The 23,500-nt window shown below is 43.2% G+C and overlaps 2 protein-coding genes and 1 pseudogene across 2 annotated transcripts; 1 reads left to right on the top strand and 2 right to left on the bottom strand.

Moving 5' to 3' along the window:
* Nucleotides 1–4,867, bottom strand: LOC127774832 (uncharacterized; annotated as a pseudogene).
* A 5,377-nt stretch (nucleotides 4,868–10,244) lies between these two features.
* LOC127774103 (zinc finger BED domain-containing protein RICESLEEPER 1) lies at nucleotides 10,245–14,118 on the top strand. Its single transcript, XM_052300382.1, has 2 exons — nucleotides 10,245–10,516; nucleotides 11,738–14,118. The coding sequence occupies exon 2, from the start codon at nucleotides 11,770–11,772 to the stop codon at nucleotides 13,936–13,938; it is 2,169 nt and encodes a 722-aa protein (XP_052156342.1). The 5' UTR covers nucleotides 10,245–10,516; nucleotides 11,738–11,769; the 3' UTR covers nucleotides 13,939–14,118.
* An 807-nt stretch (nucleotides 14,119–14,925) lies between these two features.
* On the bottom strand, nucleotides 14,926–17,080 carry LOC127773475 (uncharacterized). The gene is made up of 3 exons (XM_052299542.1): nucleotides 15,614–17,080; nucleotides 15,277–15,504; nucleotides 14,926–15,159 (listed from the first exon to the last, which is right to left on the bottom strand). Exons 1-3 carry the CDS (start codon nucleotides 17,078–17,080, stop codon nucleotides 14,926–14,928), a joined length of 1,929 nt encoding a protein of 642 aa, XP_052155502.1.
* Nucleotides 17,081–23,500: the final 6,420 nt, after the last annotated feature.

The following is a 23,500-nucleotide window of genomic DNA, read 5'->3' as shown; positions in this document are numbered from 1 at the left end:
TAGCTGAGATTTCATGGCACAGCACTGTGCCGGCTTCTCCAGGAGCACTGATAAGCCGCATCACCAGCCTCAACAAAATGCTTAGGATATCAACCCATTCACTGTCATATTCTGTCTCGAGGAACGCGGGAGAAGTGATTGGTGCTGTGATCTTGGGGAGCAGCCATTGGGTGTTGCACATCTCCCTGCAGTTGTGCTCGTCGCGTGCGAGCCTCTCAAGAATCTGCAGGCCCCGATGAATCAACTCCTTACCGCCTTTCGGCTTCTTCAAGGTGTCAGATCTTGGTGAGGCTTCTAGCAGAGAAGATATGCAGTGCAGAGCTCCCGCTGGCATCTGGGCTACGCGCAGCGCAGCAGCGACATCGGCGACAATCCTCGCGGCACGCTCTCTCATCTCCTGGTCCGGACCATCCCACTCAAGCATCTCGATGAGATTCTGGACAGAGTGTCTCGAGGACAGCAGCTCAAGCCGTACAGAGCGCTGCTTGTTGATGGCCAAGACGTCGAGCATCCTTAGCCCATCCAGATGATCATCCGGGGATGCAGAATCCAGCAACCCAACGGCGTATGTCACCAGGTTCCAGTCACCTGGCAGCTTGGGATCATTCGCACACTTGGTTTTGGTTTCCTGGAGGTACTGACGAAGCAGCATCTGGTAGTAGCCGCCGTCGCCGTGCCCATACTCCTCTATGCTCGCCGGAATCGGCAACATTTCGAGGGAGAAATGCAGCAGGAGCCAGAAGTAGAAGCACAGGCTATGGAGCAGAGCCAGAGAGTAGAAGATGAACAGGGCTGCCCTGAGCTTTCCTTTGCTCGACGCGTCTGAGCCATCGTAGTCGTGCTGTATCAGGCGCGTCAGCGAGATCGCCATTGTTGCCATCGGCCCAACCAAGCTTACGATGAACACGGCGTCGATCAGAAGCAGGCCTATAAGCAGTGCCATCGCGATGAGCTGGACCAAGAGCATGACACACAGCCTCCAGCAGCGCACGGCGCAGCCAGCGGAGAGGTTGGCTTCGAACTTCGAGAGGAACGTGAAGTATCCCCCGGTTATCATACCAAACGTAGGATTCACTCGTGCCGCGTAAGTCTCGTTAACGTAATCGTAGACGCTCAAGACCCTGTTGCATTGGGTTACCGCGATTAAGATCATTAATAACTGACATCAAACATTATATATTTTCAAACTTTAACAACTTATTTTTTAAAAATTTGTAAACACTAAAGTGAGGTATGCCCTAAATATAAGCATAAAACTTTTATTCACTTTGGTCTAAGGGCAATTAAGGGGAAGGTAAAAAAAAAAGTCAGGTATTGAGAAATGGAGTAAATGCAGCGAGGAAGATCATTAATTAGCTACTAATAAAACACATGAATATGAAAATAAATGATTCATAAGGCTGTGTTCCATAGTGAGGCGAGGCTTGCCATTTTTTTTTCTTTTTGACAAATTGGTCCTTTCCAAAAACTTATTTTGAAACTAACCCGTTCAAAAAACTTCAACTAAAAATAGGTCCCTAGGTCAGCGTCAGGAATGTTGGCATTGAGATTAGCCGGCTTAACACCAAAACGGTTGGCGCTGACCCCCTTGCCAATGCTGCGGCCAAGCCGATCCCCTGCTGGCGTGGGAGGTGGTTAGCGCCAACTGCCTTGGCGCTAAGCCCACTAACCTCCGCGCCAACCGCGTTGGCACTAACCTAGCGGCCTATACCTCATGGCTGAGTCGCCCCGGCCTAGGCACTCCTCTCTTATTTTTCTGGGCCCGGCTAGGGTTCATTTGTACCCCACATAGCCCTCTCTCCTCGCTCCCAAAATCTTCTCAAATCTCCCTCAAATCGAACGTTATTTTGTGGGCATTGCTTTTGGAGGTTGATTTGTAAGGTAAATCCTCTCCAAAAACCCTAATTTCCTCAATGTTTCCCTCATTTTTGTTGAGTATTTTGGTTGAAACCGTGGGTTATTGAATGTGGCTCGGGATGTGGTTGAATTAGGGAATGTGGGTAAGTATGTCATGTTGTAGTTGTATATTGATGTTGGTATAGAGGATTCGTATTGATTTGCAAGTTTTGTACTCTTTTGCTACGGGTGAATTTGGGAGGGATGTATAGTGCCTTTGTATTGTGAAATATTTTGGGGATTCATATTGATTCGTGTTCATGTTGATAGGTATAGATCCTAGGAATATTCTGGCCGGTGGTTAGTCGTTAAAATTTCAAAAAATTTGTAGGTAGTTTTGGGGTACCCATGTCATTTTTCTATCTTTAAAACAACATACTATTTTATAATCATGCACTCTTATTTATCAGTTAATTGATGTGATTGGTACGACTCTATTTTGGTGGTTGTGTGGTTGACGAAAGTATCGGTGGAAGCCAATTTGAGAGGATGACTCTTAATTAGGCCGTTAGTGTTTCGTGCCAAACCTATATTTGAGGAGTTAATTTTCCGCATGAAGAATGAATTGGATTGGAGCATGAGTCGGTTGTATGCAAGGGAGACACGATGTGGGCGCCGATCCCATATCACATAAGTATGTGTTAGATTTGAATGGACAGGTGGAATGGAAAACACATGTAGATATAATATTGGGCTCACAGTTTAAATCGCTTGAGGTGTTTGCTTGAAAGATAGACCACAGTGAATCGAAAAAAGAAATTTCAGACCTCAGTGAAAATCCGCGCACAGAAACCCCCCCCCCCCCTACAGTCATGAACCGAAGAATGATGTGTTTGTGGTTGATCGGAAGGAAGAATTAATTAATTAAGATATGGAGGTAGGGTTTAGGAGGATGTGGATGTATGGGTAGAAGTACCAGATGAGAAGGATGCGGAGGTAGGAAGGCTTTGTTAGAATCAATTAAGGAAGATGTGGAGGTATGAGAGGAAGTACAGGTTGAGGAGAATGCATAGGTATGGTCGGAAGTACCGGATGAGATGGATGTGGACGTAGGGAAGGATTTGTCAGATGATGGCTTGGATGTGACTCAAATGGAGAATAAGATGGTAAATGAACCTGATGATAGGCAAATGACTTTCGATTCTTGGGGATGATTTTGGCCGGCATGCATTTCTGTTTGTGAGGTTTTAGATGAAGGCTGGACAAAGACCTAGAATGTCATCTCTCTGCCTAGGGCCCTACCTCCTCAAACAAACAAACTCAGCACCAAAGATATTGGCGTTGACCCTCAGCGCTAGGGCAGAGCCCAACAGAGCTCCAACATAGGAGCTGTGTTGGGTAGCCCAAGCGCAAGTGACGTCTAAGTCCCTAAGTCCCATAGCTCAGCGCCAAATTAGCTAGCGCTAAGGTCCAAAGTGTCCGTGCCATTTACCCTGGCTCTGAGGTTTGACGGCTCAGCGCCTGCAGGCCGCCCAACACAGGAGCTGTGTTGGGCGGACAGGGCGCAAGCGGCTAAGCCCCAGAGTTCCACGCCAATCACAGTGGCGCTGAGATTATTGACTCAACGCCATTCCGATTGACGCTGATCCGCTGCCACGTACACTTGGGGATCGGCTTAGCTGCCACGTGGACAGGTTGCTCAGCGCCAACGGGCATGGCACTGAGTTGTCTAACCTCAGCACTAAGGCGGTTGGCATTGAGCCGATGATCTATTTTTGGTTAAAGTTTTTTCACAGTCTAGTTTCGGAATAAATTTTCGAAAAGATCAATTTGTCAAAAAAGGATGAAATAGTGTCTTCTTGAATTCAAGATCTATATATTGTGGACTAGGGTTGGTAATGGGATAGAACAGGAGATCAATTCGACAGGAATGGCACCGCGCCGCTCCCTTGCGGGTTCACCTGGCCCATTCCTGGACGGAAGAACCGGGCGAAATCACAAATGATACAATTCATCATGAGCTAGCTGAAGCCTAATCCTTATTTCTTCTTGTGACCATGCACTCTCTCTCTCTCTCCCTTGTATCCGTAGCATCTCTCCTTTTTCCTTTGTCCTCCCCCTTGGACCACTCCTGCATTACCAGTGATTTCTTTTTGTGTGATGAAGCCATTGATCCTCACTAGCTAGTAAGCGTCTTTATAGTGACTAATTATCTTGTTGTCACCATTATATTTTAGATATATCTAGTGACTAGATATTCTTCAATCATTTTTATCGTATTACTAGTGATAAAAAAATGTTTTATTAAACATATCGACTGTGACGACTCATGTGTGATAACTTATGACGTAGTCACAATTTATTTAACGATTAGTGATAAACTAACGTGTACTAATATCTAATCATGTCAATAGCGAAGACTGAACTGTGATGGAATTAGACCACTCACTAATTAACCGGCATCCGTGCTAGCAGCAGGGTTGGAAATTTCGGACCGAAATTTCCGCACATCCGGTACGATATAACTTCGGCTGAAATTTTTCAATTTTTTTTTATAAATTTGGGTAATATTTGTTCAAATTAATTTAACTAAATTTTACTCAAATTTTCAGAAATTTTGGGATTTCGATGACCCCCGATCAAAAGGACTCAACCGATAAAGTGAACCCTGGCTAGCACTCATGCTAAGTAAGCAGTTTTGTGCTAGGGAATTTCGTCGATATGTTAAAAGGGGAGGGTTAATTTCGTCGATGACTTACCTGGAGGCAAGAATCATGCTGATAAACGTGAGGAACCAAAACTCCTTGATGGGCAGCGCGGAGACGAAGCCGCCGAGGAGGACGACCGTCGACCACGTCAGCGCCAGGAAGCCCACGCCGGCGACGACCTTCGCCGTGAACGCCCGGATTATCGCGATGCTGTTGATGAGGGCGTCCGGCTCCGGCCTCCCTGCCTGCAGCGCCGCCGCCGATGATCCTCCCTCATGCTGCCCTTGTATGACACTGTTGTTGTTGTTGTTGCTCTCTCTCATTTGATCGATCTTCCCCCTGCTAATTGCTTCTATATATATCTTCTCCTGCAATCGAATAGGTAGCTGTAATATGTAGCGGCTATCTCGAGTGGGATATGATGCCCGATATAACCAAGCGAGAAGAGAGAGAGAGAGAAGAAGAAGTTGGCATGGGTTAAGTTCCAACCAAATACTGCACCTATATATATATATCGAACCAACGGCGAAAACTCTGCTCCCTCCGTTTCAAAATGTTTGACGCCATTGACTTTTTTAAACATATTTGACCGTTCGTCTTATTAAAAAAATTTAAGTAATTATTAATTATTTTCCTATCATTTGATTCATTATTAAATATATTTTTATGTAGGCATATAATTTTATATATTTCACAAAAGTTTTTCAATAAGACGAACGGTCAAACATGTGCTAAAAAGTTAACGGTGTCAAACATTTCGAAACGGAGGGAGTACTTGATAGTTCGAGCCAAGGTCGGTATTGCAGCTATTGCAGGAGGATGTGGTGCAATGAGGACCTGTGGAAACGCCCAAAGCTTGTTCCTCGGTCCTCGTTGCACAAGATTCGGTTAGCCAGGTGTATTCGGAACTCAGAGTTCCTAACTCACCCCTCTCTTTTTTCACGCGCACGTTTATTAAACTACTAAACGATGTGTTTTTTTACAAAAGTTTCTATACAAAAGTTACTTAAAAAACATATTGATCTATTTTTTTAAAAAAAAATTAGCAAATATTTAATTAATCACGCGTTAATGGACCGCTCCGTTTTCCGTGCGGGGAGTTTAGTTCCCAACTCCCCATATCCGAACACAGCTGTGGTTTTTGTGCTCAATTTATTATGTAGCAAGGGCTTGTTCGATGAGCCCTAATGTCATTCCTAACCCAATGACTAGGATGGTGTCTATAGTATTAAATAAGCTGCTACCTAGAATAGAAAATGATGTGGCAAGCGAAAAAATGAGAAAAGAGAAGGAAACCATGTCTTGCATGAGACATGGTTTCTACACAATATCTAAGACATCATGTGAGATAAGTAGTATTAAATTTAAGTATGAAATAGTGGTGTTTGTATTGGAAGAGTAGTTTGATGATGTGGAGTTTATAGAAACTATGTCTAATGTCTTGGGTTGGAAATGGCCTAAAGATTGAGCCCCAGTACAATGCTTTTCACTAGTAGCAGAAACTAAATCTAAACTTTCGATCTAATTTGATCAAAGGGTTTAGATCTATTTATACTACCATTTCAGTTAGTGATAATAGAAATATGAAGGGACATTATTATCAAAAAAAATGTGCGGAGGGGTATAATTTTCATTTAGTAGTGAATAAATATTTTTTCCTTCTTTTTTAGATTTTTTATGGAACATGAGCGATGCCGGTGCAATGGATGATCGTAGATTGATTTAGCTGGGGAGAAACATAAATAAGTGACAGGTACTCCTAATTTACCCCTAATAATAAGTGACGTGATATTATAGTAAATTACTAATTTACCCCTAATAATACTGGTAGTATTAGAGAGAACCAGAGCATCGCTCAAAGATTGAAGAGATGGGAGGAGATTAAGGGAATTAATCGGTATAGAATTATTCTCCTCCAAATCTCTTTCAACCCTTGTGTAAGGGATTAATCAAATAATGGACACTCTTCAGCTTATCAATCGTAGCCAAAAATTAAATATTAAAATTTAATGTTATTCCTGATTTGATATCTTTTCTACCGCAGTCTATTTTTTATTATTATCTTTAAACTCGTTAAGAATGTTATTAATAAGTATTACGATTTATAATCAATTACGGAAAAATAGAGTAAATTTTAGAAAATTGTAACTTTTGCTGTAACATTAGTGACATGTTTCAGTTTGCTGTAACTTTTACGTTATATGCTGCTACAGTTGTCACCTATATGTACTGTAGCAGCATATAATGTAAAAATTGCAGTTTCGTGATAAATTCTCACGCCATTATTGAAACAAACTGAAATATGTCGCTAATGTTATATCAAACTGATAGTTTTGTCGCTAAAGTTACAGTTTTCTAAAATTTACTTCATAAAAAATATGAACCAGCCATAAGTGGCGGAGGATTCTCAGGCCCTGTTTTGGGGGGGGGGGGGGGGGGGGGGGGCCTTGTAAGTCCCCCTAGCTTCTCCAGCTAGTCCCAAAAGCCATAATCCCAACCAAACAGGCCAGCTTCTTGTACAATCTGAAAAAGCTAGCTTGCAAAAATGAACTACCGGGTAGAAGCTGGGATTCCCAGCTTTTCTCAGCTTCCCGAGATTCTAAGGGATGAGCCCATTAAAGTTGTAGGAAATTACCCACCTTTGCCACTGAGGTACACCCCTCTCCCCCCTCATCCAACGCTTCCCTGTCGAACACACCGAGCCGCGCGAGAGAGAGAGAGACGAGGCAGGGGCGAGCGGCGCGGCGCAGCGCCTCCCCGCCGGAACCAGCCCCCGCGCGCTCGCCGGAGTCGCCGCCGAGCTGTCCTTCGTCGCGCCCAGGCCGAGCCCCAGGTCGCCGCGCGCACGTGGGGGGCGGCGCCGACGCCGACGCCGCGCCAGATGTGAGAGGTCCGCACCAACGCCCTCGTGCGGTCCTTCCTCGCCGGAGCCCGGCGGACGGCCCTTCCTCCCCTCCGTTTCGGCTCGTCGTCAGCTCCTCTGTCCCTCCTCGCGTCCTCTGTCCCTCCTCGCGCGACGCCCCCATCAGCTCGCCGGTCCAACGTCGCCGTGAGGGATCCCCCTCCTCCCTGCCGAGCTACATCACCCTATTCCCCACTGCTGCACAGTGAGTGACAATGATGAAGACTATATGCCACCAATCGATTCATCTGAAGAAGAAGAAGAACCGTATGTTAGCACAGCACCAGATGATGGTGACATGTGCCCCTTTCGGGATTTAATTGCAAACTCTCTGATGGCAAATAGACGACGCGGTACATAAAACTATGCATATGGTTCAGGTTGTATTTTGCTATGTGGTTGATGTATATATGGTAGTGGTTAATTAATTAGTACTTTGTTATTTGCATATATAGCGATGGCAAATTAGGCTTTTGTATGTGCTTGATGAACACATTTAGGTGGAAAAGTACAATGTATGTGTTTGCACTAAGTGATTAATTTGACCCTCCTTATTGCCTTAAAAAATTGGAGCAATGACTTTTTTATTAGCTACAATTATGAGAGTTCAGTATTCACAACAGTACTTTTAAAAATTTGTATGTACATGGGTTTACCCTACACAACAAATAGTTATCAAACAATCAGGATCATCTACTTCAGGGGTATTTCAGGGAATTCAGCATCTTAGCACACCAATCAGCAAACCCATAGAAGCTCCCCAATCAGGCTCAGGTCAGCTTCTCAGAATCTCCAGCTAGCTTCTCAGAATCTCAGCTCCCTCAAACAGACCCTCATTCAATATGGATACAGGTCTGCCGTCTACCATCCCCAAGGCCAAGCCATCGTGGCATGGCGTTAGATCGTGAAGAGGAGAAAGAGGAACATGTACTCACTGGCTCACTGCTCAAGCAACGAACCGACAAAGAAGAGCAATGCTCTTTTTTCCTTTTTCTTATTCTTCCAGTGGACCCAGCACTGAGTTCTTTCTCTTGTTGGATAATGCAAGCAAAGACTATGCCATGGATCCCGCCCTTTCGGTGGCTGTGGTTCAACTTTAGGCTGAGTTTTTTTTTGTTATATATCTAATGTTGCAATTGTAGTATAGGTCTTACCACATATAAAGAATAACTCTTATAAAAATTATAGGAGTGGATTATCTTATACAACTGAGTTTATCTTAGTTCAATAATTATTGCTTTTTCTGAAGATTGTTTTACAGTGCATCATTGGGTTGGGCCTTTTTTCAAAAAACCCAAAATTCCCTTATGAATATATAAGCTTAACAATTGATATATCCAAGTTTAAATTTTTTCATATGGCCTCCTTACACAATATGAAAGTTCGTATATAAGTTTTAGATTTTTCATTTTACCTTTTTAAAAATATAATTTATCTATTATATGCTATACAAAATATTGTTGTTTTATTGTTTTTAATGTAAATAATCTTTCAAATGTGTTAAGAAACTAGCTATAGGGTGATCTCTAAAGATAGGATCGCAACCGCGCCTTCTCCCCACTTGGCGCTCCTTGGCAACAACCATCGCGTCTACGGTTGCTACCCCTTTCCCATCTATAAATTGTACCACATTGATCAATAAATGAATGACTCATAATACGTTATCAACATTTTCATTCATAATACCTGGTAATTGATCTCTATTTAATATAATTCTATAGATTGATTTGTTTATATAAGTATGTAATAGAGTACTAACTGGTACATTATTTTTAACTATATCTTGCTCTAAATATTGTTCCATCAACTAGTTTCATGATATCATTTGAAATCTATTTATCAAGCTAAGTAGATGATATTATAGCCGATGCGACATATTTAGGGTTTTATATTCTTTGACCTACTTAGTCTATAGCCGATTTGGTCTAACTATATTGGCTGAGTCTATCAACAATACGTCATCGACCTATCAGCCGATCGGCTATTGGCTAACTCACTTTGCTTATTTTTTCCTTGCTTGTTGCAGGATCAAACCAGCTGACACGCCCTTAGCACACTCAAGACAAGTCTTGGACCTGCACTGAAGTTAAGCATATCTCCCAGACTACCGTGTTTCTCGTCAACACGCGCGGGGATGAAGCTGAGCGACACCGCCTTCATGTGCATGGGCTGGTGCTGGAAGGGTGGGCGCCGCAATGGTACATGTGCATCGTCATCTTTGTTGTCATCGGGTGTGGCAGTGAACATGGCTGCCAGGATCGCCAGCCACCTCTATCCTCCTCTCTCTCCCAGGCTTGCCGACCTCCCCCTCTCTAAGATGATGGGATTGACAAGCAGACCCCGTATTTTTTCTTCTCACTTCACTTACATGTGGAACTCACATATTATTTTTATGAGTGAATTTCAGAAAACTGCAACTATAGTGATAAAACTATCAGTTTGCTGTAACATGTAATATATTTCGGTTTGCTGTAACAATAGCGTGGGGAAATTATCACAAGACTGCAACTTTTACTCTATTTTTATTTTGCTGACTAGGATATCACGTCAGCGAAACCAGCTATCCATACTGCTACAGGACCCAAATTACACGGTATTGTATATGTTAGGGCTGAAGATTTCTGGTACTGGAGATAAGGGACGTCAAACAACTCAATATAAAAGTTGAGGTACTACCGGTGAACTTAATCCTGGTAAAATTTCGGCCCCGGAAGGTGGATATGCCGGCCCATTACACCCCAAACCCTAGAGAAATCCATCCACTAACCTAACCGGTGGAAATCCACCACTCCGGGCCGCCTCCCGTCTTCTCTTCTCGAGCGGCTCCCGCGCCGCCTCTCCTTGTTGTCTCGTCGCGCGCCGGCGCCTCCTCTCGTCGCGCACCGGCGGCGGCGCCAGCGCCTCCCACCGCATCCGCCAGCTTCCCCTAAGGCACCGCATCCCCTTCCTTCCCAGTGCCGGCGCCGCCTCCCTTCCATCCTCGGTGCAGGCGCCTCCTCCCTTCATCCCCGCTGTACAGTGCTGCACAGAGTCGAAACAGTCTTCTTCAAGCCCAGATCCACGGCACCAGGTACACCTTGATCCTCTCCTCACCCGCTTCTCGTGTGTGGACAGAAGCATAGCAGTTGATATGCCATACATGCCTTCTTTGGGGTTCTTTGGTGGAATGGCTTGATACATTCTGTTTGAGATGCTTGATTTCTACTGCATTTTAACTGTATATACTTTTCAATCAATGTCTTGTCTAGTTCCATATATGTACATGGATATCTTTTCTCCTGCTGTTAGAACTTGTATGGTTAAGTTCACTGCAAAGTGATTTTCTTGATTCTTTCACTATTCAGAGCGTATGTTAGTTCATCTGTTGCTAAGTTAAGATCTTAAAAGTCTGATCAAAGAAAAGAAAAACTCAGAAATGGTATATATCATAGAACTCTAAGTTGTTAGTTCAGTGTTTAACTTGCAATGAGATGTTTTTATAAATGAAGAGTTAATTTTAATCATGCCTGGAATTTTTACAAGTTTATAAATAAAGAAACCATCCGAAGTTTTATTACCGAAGCGATGCATTTCAAGTATGAAAAATAAGTTGGAAATAGGTTTAAATTTATTGTCCTTACTTTTTGTTTTTCATCATCTTAGACTAGATGTTTTTGTTTTCATGAAACTAGAAACTCAAAAAAGATTTATAGTGCTGTGTGGTTATAGCACTCATGAACCTATTCCTATCATATTTGGTCTTGATTTGTTTCAGTTTATTCATCAGGTTGGTTGGGGAATGCAGTTCATTAGTGAGATATCATTATCAGTGCTATTCAACTACTGCAATTCATTATCAGCAGCCACTGTGTTCGGCTAAACACATGTGGTGCTCAGGTTATGAACTTGATAGGTGAAGTTAATGGTTGGGTCAATATATCTCAACTGTGGAAACAACGTAGCACATGTATCTGCTCATGAAGTTTGCACTTTCGGTGGCAAATAAAATTTAATTTAAATTGTGTACTTTAAGCATTTTTACTGAGGAGTGAGAAGAGATGTTTCCCAGTCTAAGTTTGACATCTATATTTTTGTTGTTTCATCTGTGCTCCAGTTGCTATAACCTGGTTTGCTAATTTGTTATCAAGAAATCGTGTTGTCTTTCTTTTGTCTTCCTGTTTTGTTAAATAGGCCACTGTAGTGACACTGGTTTGTTATTGAAACAACCGTGTATAAGTCAATTTCGATAATTTTTTTTTGGCCAAATGATTGTTATACTGACTTCTGCTGTTACCATGTTACTATTTGATAGATTTTGTGAGTTCTAGCTACTAGCCAAGAAGCATGGCTGAGGAAACCAGCAACGACAACCTGGTGGTTCAAGGCAACGAGATTGTTCCAAGCAATGGGGAAGCTCTAGCTGAGGAAGTTCAGGGTGATGAATTGGTCCTTGCGGAGGACTTAATTCAAGGTGACGAGGTCCAAGGAAATGAATTGGTCAGTGCTGAGATGAGTATCCCTCCAACATCAAGGCGCCGTAGGAAGAAGTCTCTAGTGTGGGAGCACTTCACTATTGAAGCTGTCTCTGGAGGGGCTACACGGGCGTGCTGCAAACTGTGCAAGCAAACTTTTGCTTACAGCTCTGGTTCAAAAATTGCGGGCACTAGCCATCTCAAGAGGCACATTACCTTGGGTTCATGTCCTAAAATTAAGAACCAAGAGCACAAGCTATTACTGACTCCAGCTGGAGGGACTGACAATGATGGTGAGGGTACTGTGGAGCGCCCGTCTAAGAGGCGTTACAGATATACTGGTTATGCAAATGCTGCTTTTGATCAAGAACGCAGTTGCTCATATCTGGCGAAGATGATCATTTTGCATGACTATCCACTTCACATTGTTCAACAGCCAGCCTTCACTACCTTTATTGACAGTCTGCAGCCACGTTTCAGGGTTGTAGATGTTGAGACAATGGAGTGGGAGGTGTATGCTGTTTACCAGAAAGAAAAGGAAAACCTCATGCAAGCATTCAACACTATGCCTGGAAGGATCAGCCTCGCTATTGGATTGTGGACAACTAGCCAAACTCTTGGCTATGTTTCACTTGCTGGGCAGTTTATTGACTCTGAGTGGAAGATGCATCGAAGAATGCTAAACTTCATGATGGTGTCTTCTCCTCATTCAGAGAATGCACTTAGTGAAGCTATTAGTACAAGCCTTTCAGACTGGAATATGAAGGACAAACTATTCACCATCACATTGGACAATGATTGCTCATCACATGATATATACAGTGCGAATCTGAGGGATTATCTCTCCAACAAGAACAACCTCATGCTCAAGGGCCAACTATTTGTTGTAAGGTGTTATGCCCATATCCTGAATGCAGTTGCTCAGGATGTCATTGCTTCAATTCATGGTGTCATCTATAATATCCGCGAAAGCATTAAGTTCATAAAAGCTTCTCCTAGCTGTGAGGAGAAGTTTGCAGAGATTGCTCTGCAACTAGAGATCCCAAGTACCAAGACCCTTTGTCTGGATGTTACGACACAGTGGAACACTACCTATCTCATGCTGCTGGCTGCCTTGGATTATAAGCAGGCCTTTTCTACTCTAGAGACAAGTGATGATAACTACAACGAGGCACCGTCCGCTGAGGACTGGAAAAAAGTTGAGGCTGCCTGCAATTACTTGAAGCTATTGTATGACTCAGCACATAGCATCATGGCTGCAGCAAATCCAACTTCAAATCTCTTTTTCCATGAGGCATGGAAACTTCAGCTCGAGCTGTCAAATGCCACAGGGTGTGAAGACCCTGTTTTCAGCAGCATTGCCAAGGATATGCACGAGAGATTTGACAAGTACTGGAAAGATTGCAACCTTGTGTTAGCTATTGCTGTTGTGATGGATCCGCGCTTCAAGATGAAGCTCGTTGAGTTCAGCTACTCGAAAATTTATGGTGTTGAAGCTGCGAAATATGTTAAGGTGGTGGATGATGCTGTTCATGAGCTCTACAACGAGTATGTTGCACAGCCCCTCCCCTTAACGCCGGCTTACGTTGAGCAAGGGGGAGGTAATAATGCACCTGCTAGCGAGAATAGTACTCAAGCAACTGCTCCTTCAACCGGCGATGGACTTGTGGACTTCGATATGTACCTTTCTGAGATAGCTACAAGCCAGCCAACAAAATCTGAACTGGAACAGTACCTGGATGAGTCCCTCACTCCGCGCATCCAGGAATTTGACATTCTGAACTGGTGGAAGCTCAACACTCTCAAGTACCCTACTCTCTCAAAGATGGCCCGGGATATCTTGGCCATTCCGATGTCGATGGTGAGCAGCGGCAACTCTATTTTCTCTGCTGGAACTGGAACTCGCATGCTTGATGACTACAGAAGCTCATCGCGTCCAGAAATTGTGGAGGCGCTCGTTTGTGCCAAAGACTGGCTTCAGTATTTACCAGCTACCCCGGAGGCACCAAGTACGGCGCTGGTCAAGGTGGATGCAGCATAGGCTCGCCGTGATTCCCCCCTTTTTGTGAAGCAACAGCATCTTATGCGTATTTTAGGCAGGGATTATGAACTGATTGTGATCTGAGCTTATCCTCCTAGGGTGTAATTTGTTGTATTGAACTCTGTTAACTCTTTCATGTTGTTATGTACGCTTTGTCTGTAGTATGCCATCAGAGTTGTACCTGACATTGCATGTAGTGTGTGCGCTGGCTGCGTAATGTGTATCAGTTGGTGCCTTATGTTCGTACTTCCCTTAATTATCATCCTTTGTAGGCTTGTAGCATGCGGTGGTGGTTTGCGGACGGCTTGCCGTGCCCGTCGACAAAAGCATCGGGCAACAGGTGAAGAAGCCGCAGCAGCAGGCGTTAACTGTAAGTACGTCCTAGCACGGTGTATTTTTAATCCTAAATTGTTTCAAATTCTAAGTACATGTGTTGAATATATGAAATGATCTATTGCTTTTGTTTTGAATAAGACAGAATTTCTGGACTGAAATGGATCTAGTGCTCTAACTGTAAGAATTTCCGTAAGAGAGAATACATGTGTTGAATATATGAAATGATCTTCCGCTCTGTCTGTAAGAATTTCTGTTATATATCTTACAGAATGCATATTGACTCACTCACTGCTATGGCATACTTACAATTATGGGCTGGATCCACCAATTTAGATTTGAGCTCAACATGAACTTCAGACCATAGTTTTGAAACAATCAATAATAACACTGCCATTCCAAACATATAACAGTACTTATGTCAATAAATGTTTCAGAGATACTACACTTTTAAAGTATTCATACAATGTTCGACAATTGACATGCATAGTACAGAATATAGAAGGTACACTCCATTTGCACACTAGGTACAGAAAATAGACACGGCAGCACACTCCATTTGCTCGTGTAGTTCAGAAAATAGATAACTTCAGTCTTCAGATGACAAGTAGTACACTCGATGATCTGTTATTCTTGGAGATGCAATACATGATTTTAATCAGATAGGACTGTTACATCTTGTGCATTCTGGAGGAGTCCCTGGGCTTCTTTTACAAGAGAAGAGAGAGTTCTGGCAGGCTTTGTTATCTGACAATCTTGGACTGCAAAGAGCATGCAGTTATCGATGTCTGACATGTTCTTCAAAGCCGTGGACAGTACAGCATCGAAATGATTTCCATTGAAGTCTTTGATGCAGCTAGGTTTGAGATGAATTATCGCTATAACCACCTGACAGGCAAGTTTCACTATTCTTAGACAGTCAGCTGTGTTTTTGTTATTTGCTTCGATTATCTTCTTGAACTTCTTCACCAGTGCTGCATCCACTGATGTGACATAACAAAATACATGTGCATCAACCATTTTGTTGCATATCACCACAAGAAGGGACATCAGAGCTGCTAGAAATTTCGTTTCTTCAGATAGCTCATCATTTTTCGGAACCCAGGGCTTCTTCGGACCAGATTGTTTTGGAGGCTTGCTTTCTTCATCGTTATGTACGTCAAAACTATTGCTTTCCCCTGCCCCTGGTACAGTTTCCTCCTTTATTTCCATTTTACTAATTAGATCAAGTATCTGCAGGAATAATAATATATTAACAGTATACTTATAATCAAGTGTCATATAACTGCATTTGGTTAATTCGTGTTAATGATTTTAGTAAAAGAAAATAGTAGAAGTTTACCATTCTCAACAATTTAACCACACATATCTCTGATAGTTCATTGTACCTAACAAAATGGCAACATAAGTGCTCCAATATTGCTGCCGCACTTATCTGGCACTCCTTGTCTTGAACAAGTATATCAATGAGTTGAGCAACAACTGTATCATTTTCACAAAATACATCCTTGACAAATACCTGCCCATTTCCACCTTGAGCAGAAAGCAGTTTTGCAAGTTGTTCTCCTGCTTTTCTCCTCGATCTGCTTGTTCCTCTGTTGGAAAGGAAGATGCACCACAGCTTCCTGATGAAATCCTCCGCCATGATTGCAGGGCTACCAATTGCTATTTCTGTAAGAATCTCCATGGCATTTTCCTGAAGTTGCATGGGATAAGTTGCATTTTGGCCAAGAATCCCCAACAAGTTGCGGACCGCGTCCTCACAAGCCGAGATATCATGGCATACCCTTGTGCCAGCTTCTCCAGGAGCACTGATGAGCAGCCTCACCAGCCTCAGCAAAATGCTCAGTATATCAACCCATGCATTGTCATAATCTGTGTGAAGTAAAGCAGGAGAATTGATTGGCGCAATGATCTTGGTAAGCAGCCGTTGGTTGCAGCAGATCTCTCTGCAGTTTTGGTCGTCACATGCGAGCCTCTCAAGTATCTGTAGGCCCTGATGAATCAACTCTCTAGTGCCTTGGGGCTTGAAGGGGCTCTGTTCATCCATCGTCCCAAATAAGAATTTCTGCGCTCTTCTGTCCATCCTTAGAAGCCTGTCAGTTATCTGCTCATCTATTGCAGTATTCATGTTCTTGTCTTTTTCTTCTTCTCCTCCTTCCTTGTCTTGATCCTGTTTCTGTGGACCTTTTTCAACCTCTTGGCAGTATTGTCTTAGTGGAGATACTTGAAGCAGAGAAGATATGCACTGCAGGGCACCTGGTATCTGAACAATGTGTAATGCACCCGTGGCAACATCTGCCACGATCCTTGCGGCGCGTTCTCTCATCTCTTGGTCCTCCAGTGCCGGGCCAGTCCACTGAAGCATTTTGATCAGATTCTGGATGGATTCGCTGGAGGACAGTAGCTCCAGTCTTATGGATGGCCTCTTGTTGACGACGAATGCATCAAGCATCCGTAAACCATCCAGATGATCATCCCGGGACACGGATTTCAGCAATCCGACAGCATATGTGACCATGTTCCAGCCACCGGGCAAGCTCAGATCATCTGCACACTTGGCTTTGGTTTCTCGGAGGTATTGAAGGAGCAATATTTGGCCCCCAAAGTCCTTGTTAAGGCCGAATTCTTTGCTTGCCGACTTGGACAACTTCTCAAGGAAATACTGAAGCAGGAACCAGCAGTAGAAGCACACACTATGAGCCAGAGCTAGGGAGTAAAATATGAACAAGGCTGCTCTGAGATTTCCATTGTCATCACCATAATCGTGCCGTATTAGGCGGATCATTGAGATCACCATGGATGCCATCGGCCCAAGCATATTGATGATCAGCACAGCTTCAATTAAAAGTGCGAGGAATACCACTACTATTTGCGCGAGCACCATCAGCACAATACCACACATCGAACCGAACACGAAGGCAGCAGTGAAATGCTTTTTCGCAGACTTTTGGAAAGCCGTAAAGGTTTCAATCATACTAGTTGTGGAGTTCAACACTGCCCCAACACTCTCGATGCTGTAATCGTGGACGGTCAAGACCCTGTTGCATTGGGTTTAGCGAGGAACATCATTAGCTATCAATCGTTTTTCTTCAACTGTTATATTTGATCGACATCCAACAAACTAATGAATCATATGCCATTCTTTTTTTTACAAAACAAAACATGCTATAGCTCAAAATTCAAAGATTGTATTTTGGTGGATCCTTACCGGCATGAAATAAATAATTTGATCTTAATAAGCATAAAAACGCATTTAGTTCAATGCAGGAAATAAAAATACAAAGGAAACAAAAGAGTTTTTCAAACCGTGCAAGTTTAGGCTATACTTTGCGTATGTTGAAATGCCGGACATGTAGGGAAAGAAAACCAGGTAACTGATAAATAACAAGACTGGGAAAAATGCTTCGCAAGTTTTTTTTTTTTTTTTTTTTTTTTTGCCAGTGAGGCCAAAATGCTTCATAAGTTGTGGGGGCATGTTAAATAAGCCTCCTAAACAGGTCAGACCATATATATTTGCTAACACTCGTAAGTTAACTTAGTGAGAGTCACTACTAAAAAAGTTTTTTTTTTCATACGGCCAAAAACCTATTTTTGCGTGTGGGTGGGCCGCTCGTCTACCCGAAAGTGTCTATGAAAATCACTATTTTTGCGTACAAGTGTTTATGTCGTCTGCACGTAAAAATAAAATAAAAAAAATAAAAATCCCCAAAAATCAAAACTCCAAACCCTAGCTAGGTGCTATCCGCCGGCGACATCGTCGCAATAGTCCGCCACCGCTCCTCTTTGTCGCCCTCACCTCCTCTGTCAGGCTCCTCCTGCCACCATCGCAGGATCCACGTAGGGCCGCGTGAGGGAGGGCCCCACCGCTGCTGCCCCACGCCTCCTCCATCAGGCTCTCGATCCGCCCCTCCCGAACCCGGAGGCAGCCGCTCCCACCTGCGGTCGGCTGCTCCCGAGCCTACTGTCACCGCTCCTGCTCGTGGTTGGCCTCTCCCGTGCACACCACTGGATCCGCTCAGGGGACGACCGCCACCGTCAGATCCGCGCGGGGGAGGGCCCGTCGCTGTTGCCGTCGCCCCTTGCCTCCTCCACCAGGCTCTAGATCCGCCCCTCCCGAGCTGGAGGCAGGTTTATTTACAGTCCACCTGCAACTTATAAGGGTTCTTGTGCATAAAAATTGTTTTTGTAGTGGTGAATTTTAACGATACGACAAGCACAACATATGCACTTCATTAATTCTTGTATTTTGATGAACAGGCACACCACAACATAAACGAGAGATGGTGGGAAGAAACCCACGTGAGGTAGATCGAACTCTCGAGGCGGTAGGATTGAAAAACATAGTTCCATCACCTCCGACCCCTCTTCTAGGAGGAAGATGCATAGTTTGTAGTCGCGTTCCAGGAATCCTAATTCGTGTGCACGCAAGGGGCGCAAGTTGCGCACAGTTTTCTGCCGTGTGACAACAAGCTCAGGGTAGGGGTAGGGGTAGGGGTAGGGTTAGGGTTTCAGGGTGGGGTGAGCGAAGGGTTTTGTTAGGGAGGGGTAAGTGGGGGATCGGGCTTAGAGTATTGGCCTGCAAGGCGGCGGCAGCGGCGTCGCCGGAGCTGTGGGGTCGGCAACGGGCAATAGGCTAGTGTTGATGGCAAGGGCAAAGCGAGGTGGAGGGGGGGAGGAGGCCAGCTGAGCGGGACAGCACCATCATTTTGATGCCTTTTGGCGCCGGTGATACCAGGCGATGGCATAGTGAGGATCGACAGCGAGAAAAGGAACTGACTTGGTTGATTGAGGAAGCTTTTCGGAGGTAGGAAGGAGGGGGATCGCTAGATAGAGGTCTTTGCAGCCGCCGTCATCGAAGGAGGAAGGCAACTCAATTGTGATTCCTTTTCTCCAACGATGGAGCTCGCAATAAAGAGGAGGAGGAGACTCGCTGGAAAGCCATCACCGGAGGAGGGGTGTCATCGTCGGGCTTGTGTGGAGAGAGATAGGGAAGGGTGCGTGTGATCGTGTGAGGAGATAAGATGGAGAGAGAGAGAGGGGAGGACATGCGTAAAGCATGAATCCTAAATGACTAGAGAGTGTGATAGAAGGATACATTAAGGATCTAGTGACAAAACAATTGCTGATTGAATTGAGTTTGAGTCCTGTGGGAAAGGATTGGTTTCAGTTGGTCAAAGGGGTGATTAGGTTCCATGGTAAAATCTGGCTAGGTGCACATATAGAGGCTAAACATGATGTTATGATGTCTCCACATGAAAAGTGGAATTGGTGGCCACTCTATCATGGCAGCAGCTTACCAAATGATCAAAGTTTACATGGCCAGGGTTTAAGAAGGATGTTTAGAACAATGTGAAGTTTTCCAACAAGCAAAAGCTGAACATGGCATGGCTCCAGATTTGTTACAACCACTCCATGTTCCCCTACAAGTTTGGGAAATACCTAAGTCAGGCAGATTTTATATTATTCTAGTGGTCATTGATAAATTCACAAAGTTTGCCTAGTTGATTCCCCTATCTCATCCTTTCACAACACTTACTGTAGCCCAAGCTTTCATGTCCAATATTTATAAGACTTTGATATGCCTAAAATTATTATATCTAATAGAGATAGGTGTGGCAAGGACTATTTAAACTTCCCGTAAAAAAAGAACTATTTAAATTGGCATATGTGAAATTGAACATGAGCTCATCCTATCATCCCTAGACAGATGGGCAATCAGAAATGCTAAATCAATGCGTTGAAGCATTTTTGTGGTGTGATGTTCATGCTTGCCTGACTAAATGATCACAATAGCTCTCTCAAGCTCAACATTGATACAACACTGATTTCCATAGAGCCCTTGGAAAATAACCATATGAAATTTTATTTGCTAGAAAGCACACTTATTTTGGTGAAGTGAATCTGGGGCAGAGCATAATGCCTGATGTGCAGGTTTGGCTACAGGAATACTCACAGTTGAATGTGGTTCTACATCATCAACTGATCAAGGCACAACAATGGTGGTTCATCAAGCCAAGAAACACAGAACTGAGAGGTGGTTAGAATTGGGGGATCTAGTATACCTGAAACACCAACTCTTGATACACCAACCCTATATGCAGATAACTGTAGCACGACGTTCCTATCATAAACTCAGTTTCAAATACTATGGCCCCTACAGAGTGTTAGATTGGGTGAGAGCTGTGGCATACAAATTGGAGCTCCTAGTGTGTAGTCACATACATCTGGTTGTTCATTTGTGGTTGCTAAAAAAGGCATTGAAGGTCGGAACGCAAATAATTACTGATCTCCCTAAATTATGTTGATACTACAGCTGAAGTCGTGCCTGAAGAAGTGCTTCAACACCAACTGATCAAGAGTGGTAGGGCAATGATTCCTCATGTCTTGATACAATGGACCAGACTGCCAATGGAGTTGGCAACCTGGGAAAACCTGTGCCAGTTACGACAACGATTCCAAGATGCACCAGCTTAGGGACAAGCCGGTTCTTATGAGGGGGGAATTTTTGTGTCCTTGGAAGCATGAGTTGTGTTGTTGGGGTCAAATGATGTATGGGCCATGGGCCTCGTGGGTTGTCTTGGGCGAAACCCAGTTGTAAATGGTAAAAGACCTATTGACTCGACGGGCTATGGTATCGAAGAAGAGAAAATTGAATACCCCTACCGATCTTCGCTTACCTCTGCCTCTAGCTTCCTTGTCTCGCTTTCTCCTTTCTCCATGAAATCCCCATGAAATCTCTACCAATTGGCGAGATGCCAAAGCAATTGCCATGATTTGTGACAGAGATGCAAACGACATGGACTCTATGTAATTTGCAAAACATGAGTTGTAGCAAAGGCACATGGTTGGTTTTCAATGAGAAAGGGGTTTACTTGCTTGCCCAAGGACTAGCATAGAGTCCAATATTCACTTTATAGGTTGTAAGGCACTGAAGAGCAGATAAAAAGCACATAGAGAGAGTGACACACCTTAGGGGAGAGAGAACATGGCGAGATTGGGAAGCGAGTTTGTAAAGATGGGGAAAGAGGCACAACAACGTGATAAGAGATCATAGAGAGATGCATATAGGGCATATTTTAGCAAAAGGATTATGAGACATGGGATTGAGAAAGGGAAATGGGTAAATGGCTAAGATTGAGGTGTAAAAAAAAGGATGGCTAGGTGTTAATGCCAAAATATGGTAAGATTCTTTAGTGGATTTGGTTAGGGAAAGAACACAATCAACCGATGGAAAGTCTGTCCAGAAGAGACCGAGTTCAAGAAGGAGTCGTGAAGACCATGGCATGGCAGCTTAATTTATCTATTAATTATGCAGGGTTTAGTATTTTTTTCTTTTTATCTTTAAAAAGTTTGGTTAGTGTCTGATTAGGACTTGTGTTTTATCTTTAGGAAACATGAGTCATTTATGATGGGGATTCATATTGGCTCGAGGTTATAAATATGTTATAAATATGTACATCTAGGGTTCTTCTAATCTATCTCTAGATCAATACAACTTTCAACATATCGCCACCCTAATTTACTCCTGTCGAGTTCTTAATTTCGAGCATGGGCTGCATCGGTTTAGTCCGAGACCTCTGGCGAGAAGTAAGTTCCGTCATCTTCGCTTGCATCGGCGTGGCTAGGACTTCCTCGGTTAGGTTCGATATTCTATTCGGGCCGAAGCAAGTGTTGCCTATCTGGTATATCGTCTCTACTTTTGATTGCATTATTGTTTAGAGTCACATTGACTTAGTTAGGACTTCCTTCGTTCGGTCCGATATTCTGATCAAGTTGGCGTCTCTTTAAAGATAATTCTATTTTAAGATAGATTTGTTATATCCATCAGGTTTGCATAGATCTATCGATTCATCGAGTTTAGATTATCACACGCAATTTTTTACTGTCTCGGTTAGGTCCGATCTTTTAGATTGTATTGATAATCTAAGTCTTGTTAAGCCGATACGTTTCTTGCTTATGTTTCATTGGAGTGCTAACCGATGAGTTATCTGGTTACTGGTTCTAAGTGTTACATCGGCTTATATGGATTAGTTAGTTGTTGGATAAATCTATCTATATCAACTTCAATCTTATACCGTCTCGGTTAAGTCTAATCTATTAAGATTGTCTTTGATAATGAAAAGTTCGCTAACTGATTGTAACAAAGGCTTCATTGTTTATCTAACTATTTGAGTCTATTTGTGTCGGATTTCCAATCGATCCAATTCTGCAACAAGCTTACAACCGACCGTTCAGTCCCATCAACATCGGCTGGCCTCAATGACCAAATGCGTTCAGTGCTAAGTACTAGCATTGGATCCTTCAACTGATTCTACACCAAACCATCATTTATCCGCTATCGGCTGACACACACTTTTGGCACACTTGAGATTATCATGATCCGCGCCTGGGTCTCCTAGTCTCCAACAACCGATCATTCAATCTATCAACTAATTGCTGCTACTTGACATCTCTTGTCAGTTGCAGAATTAAACTGACTGGCATGCCCGTACCTCATTGTCACATCCTGATTTTCGTTTTAGGATTTATAAATTATTTAATAAATTATTATTAGAATTTATATTAAATGTTCATTAATTTACAAGTGAAGTTAAATGTGAGAAATAAAATTTCCTAAATATAAAACATGGCTGGATTTAAGTTTTATTAAATTCTCCATGGTTAATTATACTCTCTAGATTTTCTCGGATTTTTCGGAGCTCAACTCTTAATTTTAATCATACAAAGAGCAGTTCAGCAATTATTTAAATATTAAATTAATCATTAAATGATCTGATTTTAATTTTTTTAAGTACTTTGAGTGTCAAAGTATTTTCAAGATTTTTCCTGAAATTATTTGAGCAATGGAAGTATTTTTAACAATTCAAAGATCATTTTGGTGATTGATTTATTTGGAAAAGTAATAAAAATCCTCCTCCTCAGCTTGGGCCCTTTTCAGCCCATTCCTTCCTCTTCTCTCTCCCTTCCTCAGCCCAGCCTAAAGTCTGCTTTACCTCCCTCTCGCAACAGTGTTCTGCCCGATGCCGTGCGTTGCAACGCCACCTTCTCCGTTCGATCCGGCCGAACTGTTGATCCCCTTCCAAAATTGATTGCAAAAACGGATTCCTCTCTATCTCCTCTACCTAATCCCGAAGAAACCCCCATCAAATTCGTTATCTATGTCACGAATTTTGGCCGTTTTTATTCGGGTGAACTCGGATAAATCCTAACTTCCTTCACCAAATCC

The sequence above is a fragment of the Oryza glaberrima genome, chromosome 5 (genome assembly GCF_000147395.1).
Source record: "Oryza glaberrima chromosome 5, OglaRS2, whole genome shotgun sequence".
NCBI classification, from domain to species: Eukaryota; Viridiplantae; Streptophyta; class Magnoliopsida; order Poales; family Poaceae; genus Oryza; species Oryza glaberrima.
This window is presented reverse-complemented; position numbering and strand designations above follow the sequence as displayed.

Excerpts from the sequence above, each read along its gene's own strand:
- LOC127774103 (XM_052300382.1), top strand. The coding sequence starts at position 11,770 with ATGGCTGAGGAAACCAGCAACGACAACCTGGTGGTTCAAGGCAACGAG.
- LOC127773475 (XM_052299542.1), bottom strand. The coding sequence starts at position 17,080 with ATGGCATCCATGGTGATCTCAATGATCCGCCTAATACGGCACGATTAT. Across the intron at positions 15,505-15,613 it reads TGGTTAAATTGTTGAGAATG|ATACTTGATCTAATTAGTAA; the intron begins GTAAACTTCTAC and ends TTATTCCTGCAG. Across the intron at positions 15,160-15,276 it reads ACAAAATGGTTGATGCACAT|GTGGTTATAGCGATAATTCA; the intron begins GTATTTTGTTAT and ends CTTGCCTGTCAG.